This window comes from Quercus robur, chromosome 4, assembly GCF_932294415.1.
Source record: "Quercus robur chromosome 4, dhQueRobu3.1, whole genome shotgun sequence".
Classification (NCBI taxonomy): domain Eukaryota; kingdom Viridiplantae; phylum Streptophyta; class Magnoliopsida; order Fagales; family Fagaceae; genus Quercus; species Quercus robur.
The window spans coordinates 13,258,453-13,277,920 of NC_065537.1; the positions used below are offsets into that span (position 1 = coordinate 13,258,453).

The following is a 19,468-nucleotide window of genomic DNA, read 5'->3' on the forward strand; positions in this document are numbered from 1 at the left end:
TGCAACTTAGCAATTTGAAATAAACTATTTTATAGTCCAAACTTCACGCTGGTTAATAGAAGGAGGACTACAACAAATAACTTTCTAAGTCTTTACTTCTAGAAAAAAGAAATAAAAAATACCAAAAAAACTTTCCAAGTCTTCAGAATTCCAAAAAATCATTACAAAAGACATGGTGAAACGTTCTTCACGATTTTATACCTCTGTCCGACACGTTTTCAAGATTGAATGTACGTGGTAGATCAAAGACTCCAAAAAACAACAATTATATATATATATATATATATATTTCTTCTCGTACTAATTTTAAGAGATAAAGCCAATAATTAAACTTTTTTTAGTTGTTACATTGACAGTCTCGGCGTTGTTTGATCCATTTTGTGTGTTCTATTCTATGCAAATTTTTCCCATTAAAATAGGCAAATGGATGGGACAGATTTTGCTCATCCCACCATATCTTGCGTAAAATGTACATATTCATTTAAATTATTTAATGTATAATATCTTATTTATTGATTATCTTGAATATTTGTTTTATTATCCCCTAAATACTCTCTCTCTCTCTCTCTCTCTCTCTCTCTCTTATAGTATTATTTAATTTTATGTATTCTAGTAGGATTCTTCTGCCACAAATTAAAATTTATTGAAATGAAAGAAAACATTTTACTATTACTATCAAAACCATTTTAATAATTACTGAGTCATGAGTAAATTAACTATCTTAATAGTTAGTTAGTCACATGACAAAAACTCAGCTGACATGTAATATGTAGTTTACTACATTAAAACACAAAACTATAATAGATGATCAAACAATAAGTATGAAATTTTATTTTATTTATCTTTTAATTTTTCAGAAATGAACTTTAGGTCCAATTGAATATTAAATTTATTAAAGCTTAGGTAGTAGAGTTTTACATGGAATAAACATTTTAACGATTATAAGCAACTTAATATTTTGGTAGTAAAGTTTCATTTGAAATAAATTATTTAAAACACAAAACTATAATAGTTGATAAAAAAATATGTATTAAATTTTATTTTATAAAATTTTTAATAAATGAACTTTAGGTGTAATGGAATATTAAATTTATTAAAGCTTAGGTACTAGAGTTTTACATGAAATAAACACCTTAAAAATTAATAAGTATCTTAATATTTTGGTAATAATTAATATATTTACTTAGCATAAGCGAAAGATAGTCATTTAGGTTAACTGATTTGAATGTTGGTTGTCTTAAAAATACCAAGAGGTGGTCAACTAATTGAACTATAAGGCTCTTGGCATCCAATCCCCATTTGTGAAGTCCAATAAAACAATATTTTTTTGAAAAGTGAAAAATATAAAGGCGAAAACACCATTTTGATCCCTACATTTTGGTGTAACAATCAATTTGGTCCCTACATTTTAGTAGCAGTCAATTTGGTCCCTGTTATTTTTCACTTGCAATCAATTTGGTCTCTGTCATTGATTCACTAATAGAAAATGCATACGTGGCAAACGTTTTATATTGTTGGCGCACATGTGGCTAAAATAATAATATAAAATCAAATAATTAAATATTAAAAAAATCCATGTATGCATTTTAATAAAAAAATTTCCACATCAAATAAAAAATTCTGAAAAAATTAATTGAAAGAAACAAATAAAGAAAATGATTTTTTTTTAATCCACAATTTCTTTTATTTTCTTTTTCTATTCTTCATAGTCTACTTCGATGCAATGGGCACTTTCTTTGAGTCGTTGTTTTCTATCACCGGCGAAACTCTCCCAGGTGGCGCTACTAGATTCGCCGCTGGCTTCACCGGCTTCGTAACTGCTATCTCCACCGTGTGCCTCTTCTTCACCGCTGCGAACTTCTTCTACTCGGCCTTCCCGCTCCACCATGACATGCCGCTCTGGATGGTCAGCACGGTTAGCGATTGGTCAACGGTCAAACATGCCCTTGACCTGGGCTGTGGCCGTGGAATCCTCCCAACGCCGTGGCAACGCAGCTGAAGAAAGAAGGGAGTTCGGGTCGGGTCGTCGGGTTGGACTGGAACAAAACGATGATGTTGAAGATGCTACACACCGCGAAGATTGAGGGAGTAGGAGAGTACGTGACGTGCAAAGAAGGCGACGTCCGGAGCTTGCCGTTCGGCAATAACTACTTTCATGTGGTGGTATCGGGAGTGTTCGTGCACACGGTGGGGAAGGAGTACAGGAAGAGGACGGTGGAGGTGGCGGCGGAAAGAACCAGAGGACGGTGCAGGAACAATTTCTTTTATTTTTCTATTGTGGATTTAAAAAAAAAATTATATTCTTTATTTGTTTCTTTCAATTAATTTTTTCATATTTTTTTGTTTGACGTGGAATTTTCTTTTTTATTAAATGCATATGTGGATTTTTTTAATATTTAATTATTTTATTTTATATTATTATTTTAGCCGCATGTGCGCCAACAATGCAAAACGTTTGCCATGTATGCATTTTCTGTTAGTGAATTAACAGCAGGGACCAAATTGATTGCAAAGGAAAAATAATAGGGACCAAATTGACTGCTACCAAAATGTAAGGACCAAATTGACTGTTAGACCAAAATGTAGGGACCAAAATGGTGTTTTTGCCAAATATAAATAAAGAAATAAAGTTAAAATTGGACACAAAACTGATGAAATGACTAAATTGAAAAAAAAATGAAAATGAAATAAAAAAGTATTGAAATTAAAGAAACAAAATGAAATAAAATTAGAGGATATAATTTGTAATACATATAACGTTCTTATTAAAATTTTCTCCATGTAATTATCCATTTTGTTTTTGTTAAAAATAAAAATGATTTGAGCAAAAAAAAAGAAAAAAAAAAGAAAAAAGAAAAAGAAAAGATGACACTAAACAGTCCCTGACAATACCATTTCTACAAGTTCAATCTAGCATGGTTAATTCAGACACCTAGACAATATGATTGGTATGCATTTAAAGATTGCTTGCTACAACTTCAATCTGCAACGACTCAACAATCTGAACAAACAATTCTATAGACAAATATTCAAGGTAGGTAATAATAGACGGACCCTATAGAAAATATATGACTTTCCAAGTCTTCGCAAGTTAAATGTCAACAAATTATAGTCCAAAACCAAGCTTGTTAAAGTCTTGTAGTAGTGAAACACATTTCCAAAGCATGAAAGAATCTGGCAAATCAATGACTTTCAAAATAGCAGTGCTGTTATTTTGTCCCACACAAATTTTAAGGGATAGAGGCAAAGTTACTAAATTAAGGGTCTGTTTGGATTGAGAATCGAATGAGGGGGAATAGAGTAGAGTTAGTTGAAAATAGACTAATTTTGGGCCAAAACTATACTACTCTAGTCTATTCCTTTTCCCTCCCCTTCATGGTTTTCAGACCCAGACTGTTCAAAGAACCATTAAAGGGAGAGGTTCAAGGTTTTAAAGGTTCAACCGAGGTTCGACCAAGGTTGAACCATGATGACATCATAATTAATTTAATAATAAAATAAAATAAATATAAAGATGTTAAATTTGTAAATATTAGCAATTTTGACTAAAATATCTTTAAAAATTGAAACAAACTTTCAAATATAAGATTATTACTTGTTCTTATTATACCTAAATGATATAAATTATTGAATTACCTATAATGTTAAAAAAAAAAAAAAAAAAAAAAAAAAAAAAAAAAAAAAACTAAATAAGAGTTGAGATGATGAGATTTAAAAATAAAAATAAAAAGAAGGAAAAAAAGCGAGTAAAAACTCAGGACTTTTAGTAAATAAAGTAATACTACTAGTGTACTAGTACAATGGGGTAATTGATGTTCATCAAAAAAAACCATGGGGTATTTGACTATTTGCATTTTTCAAAACTTGAGAAGAGGGTTCGTTTTCAATTTTAATCTCATTATTACATTCTGACTGATTCTCAATAATAATTAAAAAAAAAAAAAAAAACATTCTCTCTTTTTATTATGTTTTATTCTCACTCCAGAATTTCAAATCGAAAAGCAAATTTCTTCACAGACATACAGTTGAACTGATTTATGGTTTAAACGATTTTCCAGGTTAGACCTCGGTTTAAGTAGTTCTCTCATATTGTTTACATGCCCGGTTCTTGTATATAAAAAATATTTTCATGAACGGTTCATGGTTAGCCCGGTTGGACCATATGGTCCAGTTCGGGTATAAAAACCATGTAACAAAGGAGGGGGAATTTGAATAATGGAGACTCTGAGAGGTGTCAACTCTACAAACATTTTGGCACAAGTTTTGAAGTATATTCCCCTGTAACACGGGTTTTCAAGTATGAATGAATTTAGAGAATCAATGACTTAAAGTCTGTAGTTGTATATCATCAAACAATTATATAGTTCAAAAGTCACGCTAGTCGATAGTGGAACCATTTGGCCATTACTTTCTAAGATTATTATTTTTTTTATTTGTTTTATTTTTATGAATGTTAACCAAAGACTCATTGCAACAATATTAGAATTAAAGTCTTCTAATAGTACCACCCATTTTGAAGTTTTTTTAATTTATTTTTTTAAAATTTAATAGTTGTAACGGGGGAGAGAAGATTAGAATCCTTGATGTCTCCATTAATAGTTATATCTAATTATAATATAGTATCTTTTAAAATAAAGCAACCTAACAGTAAATAAATTTTAATTTAGGTTCAATTAAATTTCCTTGAACAAATTTTAATTAATAGGCATATTATACTCTAAAAGTTCTCTAATTGACTTTTTATATATTAAAACTTATTAAACGAAGGCTAAATTACAAATTACACCTCTAACTTTAACTTGTTTTTAATTCAGTTTTTTAGATTTCACTCTTTTTCATTTCAATCCCTTAACTTTCATTTGTTTTCATTGTATTCCTTCTATCCAATCCACATTGGACAATATTAAGCTAATAGTAAAATTGGACAATACTGATGGAATTACTAAACTAAAAACATATTTAAGTTTAGGATTGAAAAAACAAATGAAACTTAAATGACTAATTTGAAAATAAGTTCAAGTTGGAGGATGTAATTTGGAGTAGTTAAACTTAAATAAATATGTTTTATGTAAAAATAAAATTTCTTGATCATTACATGGGATGTTGATGAGTAGATAAATAGATATGTAATTATAGTCCATTTTTATTTTTATTTCATTTGAGGAAAAAGTAATCGATGATGTAAAACTAACCTAGATATCATGATTGCTACACATTTGATAATTGCCATGCATTTAATATGCAATTATGCAATCTACATCAAACAATTATTATATAGTCCAAAATTTTAAGATTATAACTTTCCAAGTTTTTGAAAGTTTCAAACAATGACCAAAAGATTTTGGAGGTTTTGAACAATGACCAAAGACTAGGTGACAAAGTTTTCTTGATTAAAGGTATTTGGCATATCAATGACTTAAACAGAGGTGCAATTATTTTCTTCCATACGAAATTTTAAGAGATAAAATTACTAATTAAACTTTTCTTACCTATTATTTTGGAAGATTTTGTCTTCCCCACAAGTCCACCCCCCCCCCCCCCCAGTAACTTCTTAAAATAATATTAGAAATATATGTATACATATTTAGAAAAAGCAAGTCCATATTATGAAATATTAATCCAAACAATCATGTATTATATTGTTTAAGTTGCACCAATTACATTCTTGTTACTAGTTTATCATTTTTTTGCAATACACTTTATTATTCTAAACAAAAATGTAGAACAATTTATAGTATCTTTAAAATTTTAGTAATAGGGGAATCAAAGATTAAGAAATAGAAATAACATTAGGTACATAAGAAAAAAAAACAGTTCTACTTAATGAAAATAGGAAAGATGATTGTTGGCTTCACCATTGTATGCATGAAATACAATACCAAATCGGATCCTCTAGACCTTATCACTTTATGTTCAACTTTTATTAAGATTTTTTTTTTCTCCTTAGATTATCAAGAAATTTTCTGCTTTTACAGTGATCTTGGATAAATATTCCTAAGGGAGTTTTTCGCAAGTGCTTCCACTCTACTAAAGTGAACTTCCCTTTAAACCAACAGCTTGAGTACTGGCCTTTTTTTATTAGTGCATTTGGCATGTACCTAGATTACATTGATTTAATTAATAATTATGCCGGGAGGATGCCTTTCACTTATTTGCTGGGTCCTTGATAATGTGCTAAATGTGTAGCATAAATGTCATAATAAGTTAATTATTTCCATAAACTGATGATTATAAATAGGTAAATACAAAACTTCTAGTAAAAGATAAATATATATATATATATATATTATATATACATAATATATATTAATAAAAATCTATCCACTAGAGGTATCAGAATGAGTGAATTGAAATATAAAGTAGATAGGATTATTATTATACTTAATTGTAGGGAGTTTTTTATATATACCTAACCCGGATATCCTGATTTTTTGACTTTCAAAGCTAGTTAGTGGAGTGAGCCACATAAGCCTTTCCTGGTTATGGTCCCTTCTGATAATCGTGGCTGCCTATAAATATAGATGCATGTATCTATGACACCTCAATTCCAAAACACCCAAAATATATATCCTTCTCATTTCTCTCAAAGCCAGAGCAAATATGGTACTCTTCTTTCTCATTTTCTTCCTCTTCCTTTCTATACCTAATTCATCTCTCTCTTCTTTTTCTCTCAATTCATCTACACCTCTTTGCCATTCAGACCAAAGCTCTGCTTTGCTCCATTTCATAAACTCTTTTTCTGTCGGCGTTTCTCGTTGTGACGATTCTTATTATCCTCCGAAGAATTCGTGGAAAATGGGTACAGATTGTTGTGGGTGGGATGGGGTCACCTGTGATACGATGACAGGTCATGTCATTGGTCTCGACCTCAGTTGCAGTGGGCTTCAAGGTCCCATCCATCCCAATAGCACCCTTTTCTCTCTTCGCCATCTCCAGAGGCTCAACCTTGCTTACAACGATTTCCATGGCTCCACAATTTCATCTAAATTTGGTGGCTTTGCAAACATGACGCATCTCAACCTCGCTGGCTTCTCCGTTGCGGGCTCCTCCGTTTCTGGCTCCTACGTTCCTGGCTTCTCCGTTCCTGGCTCCTCCTTTGCTGGTAATGTCCCTTCCGAAATCTCCCACTTATCCAAACTAGTTTCACTTGATCTCTCTTCGAATAATGACATGAGAATAGAAACGCCTAATTTGAAAAGTCTAATTCAAAACCTAACCCATCTAACTGAACTTGTTTTTATATGGGATTGATATGTCTTCTGTTTCAACTAATTGTCTCACGAATTTGTCGTCTTCTTTAACATCTCTTCGTCTTAGTTATTGCCAATTGAAAGGGAAATTTCCAGATAATATATTCCACCTTCCAAACCTCCAGATACTCCGTGTAGGTTACAACTACAATCTCACTGGTTCCTTTCCAACGTATAACTGGAGTACTTCTCTCAAGTTCTTAGTTCTCTCTGAAACCAAATTCTCAATTGACTTACCTTATTTAATCAGCAACCTCAAGTCCTTAAAAGAGTTGTTTGTTGGTGGATGCAATTTCATAGGTTCATCGTATCCAACATTTCTTTCAAATCTCACACAGATAACTGATTTGGACCTTTCATATAGTAACTTTGGTGGTCAGTGTCCATGGTCCCTCCTAAACATTACAGGACTTACTTACTTGGATCTCTCATACAACAATTTCATAGGGCAACTTCCGGACTTCTCTTCAAATAATTCATCTAATAGTCAACTAGTCAACAAGATTCCTTCCAATCTAGAATATCTCTACTTATCTGGTAACTTATTGAATGGGACAATACCATCTTGGGTGTATACAATACCATCTTTGCGTTTCTTACATCTTGATTCTAACCAATTCACTGGGCATATTGTTGAATTCCAGCATAACTCATTAATTTCTCTAAATGTTTCCTTCAATAATTTTAGTGGCAATGTGGAGTCAAAAATATTCTCAAAGCTCAAAAGTCTTCAATATCTTGATATGTCAAATAATCCTCACCTATCACTACACTCCTTCACATCCGCCACCAATATTTTGTCCAAAATTCACTCATTAAAATTGTCTTCTTCCAACATAACCGAAATTCCACAGTTTTTACGAACTGCAGAATATATAGAATACTTAGACCTTTCCAACAACCATATCAAAGGCAATATTCCATCCTGGGTAATGGAGCTGGGGAAGGATTCATTGTTTTACTTTTCACTCTCAAGGAATAATTTAACTGGACACATCCCTTCCTTGATTTGCAATCTCAGTTCCCTCAAATTCCTTGATTTCTCTTATAATCACTTGAATAACATGATTCCTCCATGTTTGGGAAAGTTAAGTGATAATCTCAATGACTTGAATTTACAAAGGAACAATCTTAATGGCACTGTCCCAGCAACATTTGCAAAGGGATGTCAATTGAGAAGTCTGAAACTCAATGGCAACCAATTGGAAGGGGCATTGCCACAATCATTGGTCCATTGTAGAAAGTTGGAAGTTCTGGATTTTGGTAACAACAAGATTAATGGAACCTTTCCTTGTTGGTTGGAAAGTCTTTCAAAGTTGTGCGTTCTTGTCTTGCGATCAAACAACTTTCATGGTGCCATAGGCAATCCCAAGACCAAATTCCCGTTCCCTAATTTGCGAATCATAGACCTCTCTCACAACAAGTTCCATGGTCTTTTGCCAACAAAATTTTTCATGTATTTAAAAGCCATGATGAATGTGAGTGCAGACAAAGGTGAATTGAAATATATGGGTGATGATTATTATCAAGATTCTGTGACAGTGGTGATGAAAGGGCTTTCCATTGAATTGGTAAAAATCCAAAGTCTATTCACAACCATTGATTTTTCCAACAATAATTTCAAAGGAGAAATTCCAAAGGCAATTGTAGAGCTTCGGTCACTGAAGGGGCTTAATTTTTCACACAATAATCTTTCAGGTCACGTACCTCCATCGTTGGGAAATTTAACCAATCTTGAATGGCTAGATCTCTCCTCAAACAAGCTCACAGGTGAAATTCCTATACAATTGGCAGATCTGACAATGCTAGCATTTTTAAACCTATCAGAAAATTATCTTTTTGGACATATACCCCAAGGTAAACAATTCAATACCTTTATGAATGATTCTTACTATGGGAACCTTGGGTTATGTGGATTTCCAATGACAAAAGCTTGTGGCAATGATGAGGGACAACAACCATCGCCATCATCAACCATTCAAGAAGATGATTTCGAATTTGAAAATGGGTTTCATTGGAAAGTTGTATTGTTGGGGTATGGCTGTGGATTCATGTTTGGATTGGGTTTGGATTATCTTGTGTTCTCAAGTGGAAAACCGAAATGGCTAGTGAATATTGTTTATGGAGGAAGACATAACAAGTTACAAAGATCCTAGGAGAATGCTCGTGGACGAACTCATTGAAGAAGAATTTAGTGGATACAAATACTGATTCTAGGTATATTTTTATATACTAGTATATTTGAAAATATCTATTTCATAATTTTTTGCTTCCTTAAAACTGTGTCTTTATATTGGTAAGAAGATTCTTCATTTTAAATTTCCTTTATGCTAGTTTGGAATGGTTGTACTTGTGTTAATGTGAGGCTTATTACTAGTGTTACTAGGTGCATAAGCTTCTATGCTTCCTTTAAAAAAAAAAAAAAAAAAAAAAGCTTTTATATTTAAGGTATAGCCATACCAGAGAGTACATAGGCTACTACCATGTAACCACCACATTTTAATGCTTTATTTATGTCAGACTTCATTTAATGACCCTGCTTTATGCTCTAGTGTGAGAAGAAATTTTTCTACTCCATTGCAATTCTAACTACATCTTGTGGTCAAGGTAATTTTTTTTTTTTTTTTTAATGGGTAACTTCACTGCTTAGTTGCAGCTTCAAATAATCAGGTTATATTCTATTGCATATTTCAATTATTATTACATCCTTATAATATTACCTTCGTTTTACAGATTAAAAATCTTGTTGGTTGGATTTCATGAAGAGTGGTTATTTATTTATTTATTGAAGAGCGGTGTTAATTACCCTAGTGCTACCTAGGATGCTTGGAGGAGTAGACTAATTTCCTCTATATTTTCAATTAGATAAGATTCTAAAGTACATATTGATTGTGGGGAAAGCTTAGAAACTTAATGAATTGAATATATGTTCCTAGTGATTTTTGCTATTTTGGTTTCCACAAATTGATACATACACCTTTACTAGTTGTTTCCGGGAACTTTTTGGTTATGGTTATTCAGGTTTAAAATTTCAAAAAATTAAAAAAAAAAAAATTGAAATACTTTTCTTATTCCAAATTTAGTTAAACTAACAATAAAGAACAGCTCTTAGTAATTCTTTTTGTTGGAGTGCCCTGATGTGCAGGCTGGTGGCCCTTTCTATCTCTCTAACAGGATGGAGGGACATCATTCATTCATAGTTTAGATCACTGGCCGACATTCCATGACCACGTGATGATAAAAAATTGTATGTTTTGATTTTTGGCGTTGTAATTTCCTTCCATTTATTTTTAGGTACTAATTTGTTGGTCTTAATTTTTTGTGGGCTTTTCTTGATCAGCGTTGTGGTGCTTCGATCCTTTTTGATGACAACAATTGTAATAAAAACCATTTCAGACCTTGAGGGTTTCAATAAAATTGATTTCATCAAGGAGGAGCTTGAAAAGGCTTGTCCAGGGGTAGTTTCATACGTTGATATTGTTTCTATTGCCACAAGAGATGGCATTATGTTGGTCTGTTCTTGATCCTTAATCTTCCTATCCTCTCTCTCTTTAAAGATATTTTTGTTAACATCTAGAGTCCTTTAGCAACACTTTAAGGTTTCGGATTTGATGATTGTTTCTGGACAATGATTCTTGAATGAAACTTTGGTAAAATGTAAGAAACAGACTTTAAAAGAGTTGGTACCTCTTTACATTTTTTTATGTCGAGATGAGTCTATAAAGTACATATTAGTTGTGAAGAAAGTTTAGAAAGTTAATGAATTGAGAATATGTTCCTAGTGATTTTTGCTGTTTTGGTTTCCACAAATTGTTAGTCACCTTTAATTAGCCAACTACTTGTTTCAAGCATTTTTTAATTATGGTTTTTCAGGTCTAAAATTTCAAAAAATTCAAAAAAAAAAAAGGAAGAAGAAGAAAGAAAGAAAAGAGAAATACTTTTCTTATTCTAAATTCTGTTAAACTGACAGTAAAGAACAACTCTTGGAAAGTTTGATGATGTGCTTGGGCCCAGATGCCACTGTTTGCCTTGGGTTTTGGGACAGTAGTTAGCTGGCCACCTCATTGTGCGTGCAGCAGCTGGATGTTTGATGTGAAACAAAGACAAAAGGTTTGTTGCATATTTGTTTTTCCTTGATTTCTCATATCTTTTTCTTCTTAGGAATTCAACTGGAACATGCTTGTAATCTATTGTATTATTTGATAGCCGCATAGTATCATTGGGTCTTAGAGGGATTTATTTTTTTTGAATTAGTAATTGTGTGAAAAAAAGTTTCATATACTTTGGATATTATATGGGAAGACAAAGGCAACATTTTAAATTTGCATTTTACAATAATTTTTCTGTTTTGTAGCAATCAGAGAGAGTAAAACAATCAATTTGTCTCAGTATAAATGTCTTTACTTCTTTTCTTGGTTTGAAGCATGGGAAGCCAAAACTGATTGGACAGAATTAATATTATACAGATCGCAAGAAATGTTTGTTTGAAGATATGTTTTGCTTTATTGTTGTCAAGTCATGAGTGATTGCAGAATTTATCTAGAACTTTTTATTTATTATTTTTTTTTTCAGTTAAAAGCAGTAAAGCATGAATATACTAGGCTAAGCACTATTCTTTTGTTTTAAATTATTTTATATGCTTAAAAGCATGATTCTTCGGCCTCTTCTGATCTATATATATTTTTTATATAAATATATATATATATATATATTTTCATGATAATGTGCTTGTTACTGTTGTTACTTCTATTCAATACCAGGCCTTGTCAGACAAATCTGCTAATGCTTTTTACAAACTCAGCAATACCAGAGCACAGATCCTATCTCTGTCTTTGATGGTATGGGTGTGTAACTGGACCTTGAAGTTGAAAGTCACCATGTTTGCCCTTATAATGAAATTTAAGAGTCAATTCCTTTTTTATTAAATAATGTCACTTGGGTCTATATTTGTTAGGAAAATAAATAAATTCTAAGAAGTATGGACTTTCCTAATTTGATATTGACTTTTTGAAGTTTATGCTGAGAAGTGAGGACTTCTTTTTCTAGCTAGACATTGATTTTTTGAAGTTTATGCAAAAACAATTAAAAGGTCTATTCTTTGTGAAACAGCTATATAGGATAATCGTTTTATGTTTTAATGATCTTTATGATTTTCTTAAAGCATCATGATTAACTATGTGCATGACAAGCCTTGGAAAAGTGATTATTTTAACAATAATGTTCATGTGGAGAGGACCATGGAGGTAATGTATCTTATGTGAATATTATGAGGACAAATGGTGCATAGTGACCGGAAAAGAGAAAAAAAGTTCTTATAGTGGTTATGAAATTTGCTGTGTTGAATATCTTTGAGGTTGGGGCAAGTTTTTTGTCACTATCAATGCATATACTTGTTATGTCATAATTTCCATTGGAGACAATTTTACCTATTTGTATATCGTTTTGAGAGACTGACAGGCTTATGTCTCTATTCTTCTAGTTATTAAGTGTTCCGAAGTTGGTGTTGGATTCTATTTTTGAACAAAAGAATGAGATTGTGATAGCCGTGGAAGAGGAACTTGAAAGGTATTTCTCCGTCTGCAAATTTGGTTTAGTATTAGTCAAGTTACAAGGTAAATTTGTTTCTTTATAATATCTTTGAATTTCACATGCATAGGCCATGTCAGCTTATGGATTTGAGATTGTTCAAACGCTCATTGTGGACACTGAACCTGATGAACATGTGAAGAAGGCTATAAGCGAGGTAAATGCGGGTAAGTGTTCATTTTCAATTGAACATTGTTTCTCTTCTCTCTCGTCTCATCTTTCTTTCTTGTCTCTCTCTCTCATTGGAAAAATTCCTTCCTTGATTTGTAATGACTTTCCTTAATGTCCTTGATTTGTTTCATAATCACTTGAGTAACATGGCTCCTCTCTGCTTGGGAAACTTTAGTGATTCTCTCACAATCTTAATAATTTTCTTTTTATGATTTACAGTCCATTCCTCTCTCTTTCTCTCTCTCATGATATATATATATATATATAACATATATTAGTGATTCCCTTATATATCTTTTGTTCCCACTTGATTCATCCCTGTCCACATTATTCCAGTTTCTTTGAAGGTGAAAAGATAAACAAACAAATTTGATGTTCTTGATTGATTCTTCAACTTCTTGCAGCCAATAAATTAGATTACACTTGGTTTAGTTGAATATTTTCTCCTTTATTGGGGGACCAAACATAGTACTTTCTATGCTTTCCAAATCCTTCACCTCAACTTCACAGCAGCCAAGCTGAGGATAGCTATTTTATGCTTCTCTCTGTTCTCTCTTTATTTATTTATTTTACAATATTTTGCTGTTCTTTTTATTGGAGTTCTTTGATGTAAACTGTTTTACTTGACATCACAGGCTTGTGGCCCCTTTCTATCCAGTGTTAACAGGCCAGCATTCCTTCATACCTCAACAAAGCACTGCCTAAGATTCCATGACCGGATGATTATATTATACAGACACTTTACCTTTTTGGCATTAGAGGTTTTGATGAAAGAGAAATAGTCTATCTTTTAGGTACTTACTAGTTCTCTGCCTTTTCTCATTTTATGCCCTTGTTATATGGAATTGAAAAAGGTTTAAAATGTTACTTTGGTTTGCATTGGTTTCTTGATCATCTGAAGGTGCACACAAAATTGGGAAGATTGGCTGAGTTCATACACAAACACCTTTATGACTGCAAGGGTACAGGGCAGCCTGACCCAACCATAGCTTCTGATTTCCTCACTGACATGAGAATGAGGTGCCAAGACAGTAATAGGACCAACACTCAGCCTTCTTCTTAACCCATGTAATCATTGGAAATGAGTGAGTCTGCATGAATTCACAGCCAGTCATTAGAAAGGGGAGAAGACCCCTTTTTGCTGATCAGCAATAGCTAGCTAATGAGAAGACCACAAGACTGGTAAGGGCCTATGCTTCAGATGACAGATCAACCAACCGCAAGACTGGACTTTGCATGGGCAATGATGAAGATGCCAGTGCTTAATGTTTTGGCTGGATCTCAAGGTCAGGTCCAACGCAACTACTCCTCGCCTTTTGTCAGTTCCTAAGTGACAATCTTGACCATAATGAACTCTTGACATTGTTATGTTTTCATATAAGCTTCTCTTTATGTTCAATGTTTGATTGTAGATGCAGTGACTTTTAAACTTCTTGCCTATGCTAATTTGAGTCTATATATAAAGGCAATGGCTTAGCGTAGACATTAGACACAATGATGAAATATGTTATGGCTGTTGAGTTCTTTAGAAATATAGAATTAAAATGTTTGGAATGTTACCAAAAGTTAACTAATATTTGGGGAGATCATAATCTGTGCTGCAGCATCCAAATTAATTTAATTGGGTGTCAGTGTTTCTAACAAGTTTTGGCTGATTATTCATCATCTGAATGAGATTTTAGTTCGTTCTTTTTGAGTTTGAACTTCAGAAATAGGAAAGTCTACAATTCTGTGTCATGAAACAAAGAAATTGATTTGTCTATAATTTTCTTTATTTCTTTAATCACCAAGTAGAATATAAAAGTGACTCATAGGCATAGCTTTCAATCAGATGCCATTATGTTTTATTGTCATCAGTTAGTATTCAATTACACTTATCATGCCCGCACATCCAAAGTCATGCTTTAGCTGGGAGCCACTCATGGAGAAGACAACAATGGTACAATCCATGTGTAAGGCATAAAAAAAATAAAATAAAATAAAAAAACCTTTTATGTTTAAGGTATAGTCATACCAGAGAGTATATAGGCTACTGCTATGTAACCACCACATTTTAATGCTTTATTTATGTCAGACTTCATTTAATGACCTTGCTTTATGCTCTAGTGTGAGAAGAAATTTCTCTACTCCATTGCAATTCTAAATACATCTTGTGGTCAGTGTATATTTTTTTTTTTTTTTTTTTTTAAAGGGGCAACTTCACAGCTTAGTTGCAGCTTCAAATAATCGGGTTATATTCTATTACATATTTCAGTTATTATTATTATTACATCCTTGTAATATTACCTTCCTTTTACAGATTAAAGATCTTGTTGGTTGGATTGAATGAAGAGTGGTTATTCATGTATTTACTAAAGAGCGGTGTTAATTACCCTAGTGCTACCTAGAATGCTTGGAGGAGTAGACTAATTTCCTCTATATTTTCAATAAGATAAGATTCTAAAGTTACATATTGATTGTGGGGAAAGCTTAGAAACTTAATGAATTGAATATATGTTCCTAGTGATTTTTTCTGTATTGGTTTCCATAAATTGTTACATACACCTTTACTAGTTGTTTCAAGAACTTCTTTGTTATGGTTTTTCAGGTCTAAAATTTCAAAAAAAAAAAAAATGAAATACTTTTCTTATTCCAAATTCTGTTAAACTAACAATAAAGAACAACTCTTAGTAATTCTTTTTGTTGGAGTGCTCTTATGTATAGGCTGGTGGCTAACGTGATGGAGGGATAGCATTCATTCATAATTTAGATCACTGGCTGACATTCCATGACTAGATGATGATAAAAAATTGTATGTTCTTATTTTTGGTGTCTAATTTCTTGCCATTTATTTTTAGGTACTAATTTGTTGGTCTTAATTTTTTGTGGGATTTTCTTGATCAGGGCTGTGGTGCTTTGGTCCTTTTTGATGACAACAATTGTAACAAAAACCATTTCAAACCTTGAGGGTTTTCAATAAGATTGATTTCATCAAGGAGGAGCTTGAAAAGGCTTGTCCAAGGGTAGTTTCATGTGCTGATATTGTTTCTATTGCCATAAGAGATGGCATTATGCTGGTCTGTTCTTGATCCTTAATCTTCCTATTCTCTCTCTCTCTCTTTAAAGATATTTTTATTAATATCCAGAGTCCTTTAGAAACACTTTAAGGTTTAGGATTTGATGATTGTTTGTGGACAATGATTCTTGAATGAAACGTGGGTAAAATGTAAGAAACAAACTTTAAAAGAGTTGGTACCTCTTTACATTTTTTTTGTCGAGAGGAGTCTATAAAGTACATATTAGTTGTGGGGAAAGTTTAGAAAGTTAATGAATTGAGAATATGTTCCTAGTGATTTTTGCTGTTTTGGTTTCCACAATATGGCATCTACTAAAAATATGCTATAAAACTAAGTTCATCTCCCATCATCTAAGTCAAATATTACTTGGTCTCTCACACTATGGTACACATTAGTACTTTTATTACTAGCATTATATTTGTAAGAATCTGATGTCTCACCAAGAATTTGGTTTCTTATGAGTTGGAATCAACATTGACCCACAAATGCATCTCCACCTTTTTTTAAACCCTCCAATTTGGTTGCTACTTCCTTCATAGTAGGTCTATCTTCCCCTTTCAATCTTAAGCACCTCTTTGCAAGATTGCCACTTCCTTCAGTTGCTCCGCCTTTCCTTCTTTCGCTATATGTTTCTCAAGAATTTCAAATAATCTATTATCTTTCGAAAAAAATATAAAATATATAGCTAGACTTCTTTCCTCCTCTAATCTATCAAATGAAAGAGCCATTTTTCCTGTTAATAACTCTACAAGGACCACTCCAAAGCTATAAACATCACTTTTCTCTGTCAATTGACTTGTTTGCATGTATTCAGGGTCCAAGTATCCCAAAGTTCCTTGCACCATTGTAGCTAATTGTGTTTGGTCTAGTGGAACTAATCTTGAAGCTCCAAAATCTGATACCTTTGCTGTGTGAGTATTATCTAGCAATATGTTTGAAGACTTAACATCTCTATGGATTATAGGTGGAAAAGCTGCAAAGTGCAAATATGATAGTGCTTCTGCAGTTTTTGCAGCTATCCTAAGACGAGTCTCCCATGATATGGTGGATGCCTGGCTTTCATGATGAATGTACTAAAAAAGAGTACCATTGGGTATGCATTCGTAAAGTAGTAAAGGAACCTGTGTCTCCAAACAACAATCCAATAGTTTAACTACATTCCTGTGGTTAATTTCAGAAAGTACAAGTACCTCATTTATGAATTGCTTAATTTGGTTTTCATCGACAGTTTTGGACTTCTTGATGGCCACAATCCTATTATCTGGTAAAATTCCTTTATAAACTATACCAAAACCTCCTCGGCCAATAATTAAAGTCTCATCGTAATTGTTGGTAGCCTTTTGCAACTCTTCTTCGTTGAAAATTTTGGCTATTGCAGTTGAATTTTCTTGTTTGGAGAGTTTTTGTTGTAAAATTAAACACCCCCCCCCCCCCCTCTTTTGTTCAAAGAACCTTTGTTCAAGCTTGATTAACCTTCTTTGCTTAACTATCAAGTACAGCCAAGAACTACAGAAGCACTTCTATGAAGCTTATGCCAACACCTACATTTGAAAGAAATAGAATATTAGCTTGCTAATCTCTATCAAGTACATCTAGGAGCTACTAAGAAGCAAAACGATGAAGCATATGCCCATAGAAATAAACATTATTAATGGACTTTTTATACCATTCTTAGAGGGCCCAAGGGGGAGATGGATTACAATTTTTCAAAGAGTCATTTTTTATATTTTTCTTTTGGACATGATACAGGTTGCTGGTTAGATTTAAATTCATAAGAATTTTTATGGCAATTCTTTTTTCCACTCTTAAAATTTGCATGAATTTCCATTTTTGTGCTAAGCTGTTAAAACTTCTTTTTTTCTTTCAGGTAAGTATTATATTAGTTAATTTGACTTGGATCCCACAAATTAAAATTTATGGTAAGATTCATCATGAATGTGAGAGAAGAGAGTACCATATCACTGTATTCTAGAGCCTCTAATAGCTCCTAATAATTTTCCTATTAACTAATGCTTACAGATATTAATTAGTGCTCTAAATCAAATGAACTAATATGAAATAATCATTAAATAGTATCTCTAGACATTCTATTAAATAAGATGGATAATTTTTTTTTTTTTTTTTGAGAAACCAGACTATGAGTCTGGAAATTTAAGATGGATAAAAAGTTAAGTAGACTGAAGAGGACAAAGTATAACATTTTTAATAGTTTTGAGATGAAACCAAACTAAATGTAAGCTTAACGAGTGAAATAATACTATTTAACTCTAAAAGTTAAAGATAGGTTCCAATTAGTCTAACTAGTAAAGCCTCTTATTTAAAAACTAAATCTTAGTTTCAACTAAATAACCTATTCTCAAATGGACTCTTGAGTATACTTACCAACAAAAAGTTTAACTTGTAGCGATGGTTGATTGATAACACAAAGGACGTCTACTCCTGCACTTCGGTCCAAATGGTACCCCTCGATGCAAGAACGCGTAAATTTCCCTAGTACGTTCATACACTGTTCTCCCGGGGCCTTACAGTTATCATCATTTTCACACTCGTCAATGTCTGTAGATGTAAAGCCCATCGTTAAGTGACTTAAAATAAATATAGTAAATATAAAGCAATGACATATTCAAGACCAAGATTTAAAAACAAAAATAAACAAAAAAACCAAAACAAACAAAAAGTAAAACAATTAAACAAGGACTTTATTCTTTTTGCTGAGAGAAAAGCAGTAACATATTGTTAAAATGAAATGACAAAGTATTGCAACATAAGAAGTTTTAAAGAGTTTCTATCTGTTAATTTTCAGTTCAATTCGTTAAATTTTATTTTGTATCTTCATTTCAGTCCTTCAATATTAATCTCTTTTCAATTTAATCTTTCTTTCTAATTCCATCCAATCATGTTATTGTTTATGAGTTTTTTTCACTTCCCAAACCCACATTCCTTTGAGGATTAAATAGTCCAATACAGAGGTGGACAAAAGAATTACATTATATATTAATTAATAAAATTTAAATGACAAAATTGATATATATATATATATATATATATATTAAAGGACTCAATTGAAATTAGGTTAAAATAGAAGAAATAATAATAATTACTATTATTATCGAGAAATTAACATAGATACATGAATTATTACCTTGACAACCACGGCGGAGGTATGGGTTCCATTAGGAATCAATACACGTGCTACCTCCACATATGTAACTCGATTTGTTGGTAACATCATTACATGTCTCAGTACCGATCGCCCAATCAAGAACCATTGGCATATCACTTCTATTTCCCGTAGAGTGCGAAGGGAATCAATGGAGAAAGTGAACGTGCCTTGTTTGCTAATAAACGCATGGCCACAAGGATTGAAACTCTCTACTTTTGTGTAATTATTTATAGAATTGAGCT

At 32.3% G+C, this 19,468-nt stretch overlaps 2 protein-coding genes and 2 pseudogenes across 2 annotated transcripts; 3 read left to right on the forward strand and 1 right to left on the reverse strand.

The window, feature by feature from the left end:
- The first annotated feature begins 1,723 nt into the window (after positions 1-1,723).
- On the forward strand, positions 1,724-4,079 carry LOC126721407 (uncharacterized; annotated as a pseudogene).
- A 3,166-nt stretch (positions 4,080-7,245) lies between these two features.
- Positions 7,246-15,053, forward strand: LOC126720616 (receptor-like protein 34). Its single transcript, XM_050423304.1, has 8 exons — positions 7,246-9,467; positions 10,396-10,497; positions 10,591-10,762; positions 11,124-11,360; positions 12,730-12,815; positions 12,907-13,003; positions 13,643-13,801; positions 13,909-15,053. Exon 1 carries the CDS (start codon positions 7,253-7,255, stop codon positions 9,404-9,406), a length of 2,154 nt encoding a protein of 717 aa, XP_050279261.1. The 5' UTR covers positions 7,246-7,252; the 3' UTR covers positions 9,407-9,467; positions 10,396-10,497; positions 10,591-10,762; positions 11,124-11,360; positions 12,730-12,815; positions 12,907-13,003; positions 13,643-13,801; positions 13,909-15,053.
- Positions 10,616-14,070, forward strand: LOC126721409 (peroxidase 43-like). The gene is made up of 5 exons (XM_050424443.1): positions 10,616-10,762; positions 12,011-12,088; positions 12,730-12,825; positions 12,907-12,993; positions 13,909-14,070. Exons 1-5 carry the CDS (start codon positions 10,616-10,618, stop codon positions 14,068-14,070), a joined length of 570 nt encoding a protein of 189 aa, XP_050280400.1.
- A 1,319-nt stretch (positions 15,054-16,372) lies between the features above and the next one.
- On the reverse strand, positions 16,373-18,638 carry LOC126721410 (wall-associated receptor kinase 3-like; annotated as a pseudogene).
- Positions 18,639-19,468: the final 830 nt, after the last annotated feature.

What these genes read in the sequence shown, in the direction of transcription:
- LOC126720616 (XM_050423304.1), top strand. Translation starts at nt 7,253, where the DNA reads ATGTCTTCTGTTTCAACTAATTGTCTCACGAATTTGTCGTCTTCTTTA.
- LOC126721409 (XM_050424443.1), top strand. Translation starts at nt 10,616, where the DNA reads ATGACAACAATTGTAATAAAAACCATTTCAGACCTTGAGGGTTTCAAT. An exon ending in CAAGAGATGGCATTATGTTG is followed by an intron (nt 10,763 to 12,010) that starts GTCTGTTCTTGA and finishes ATTCAATACCAG; the next exon opens with GCCTTGTCAGACAAATCTGC. An exon ending in AACTTGAAAGGTATTTCTCC is followed by an intron (nt 12,826 to 12,906) that starts GTCTGCAAATTT and finishes TCACATGCATAG; the next exon opens with GCCATGTCAGCTTATGGATT.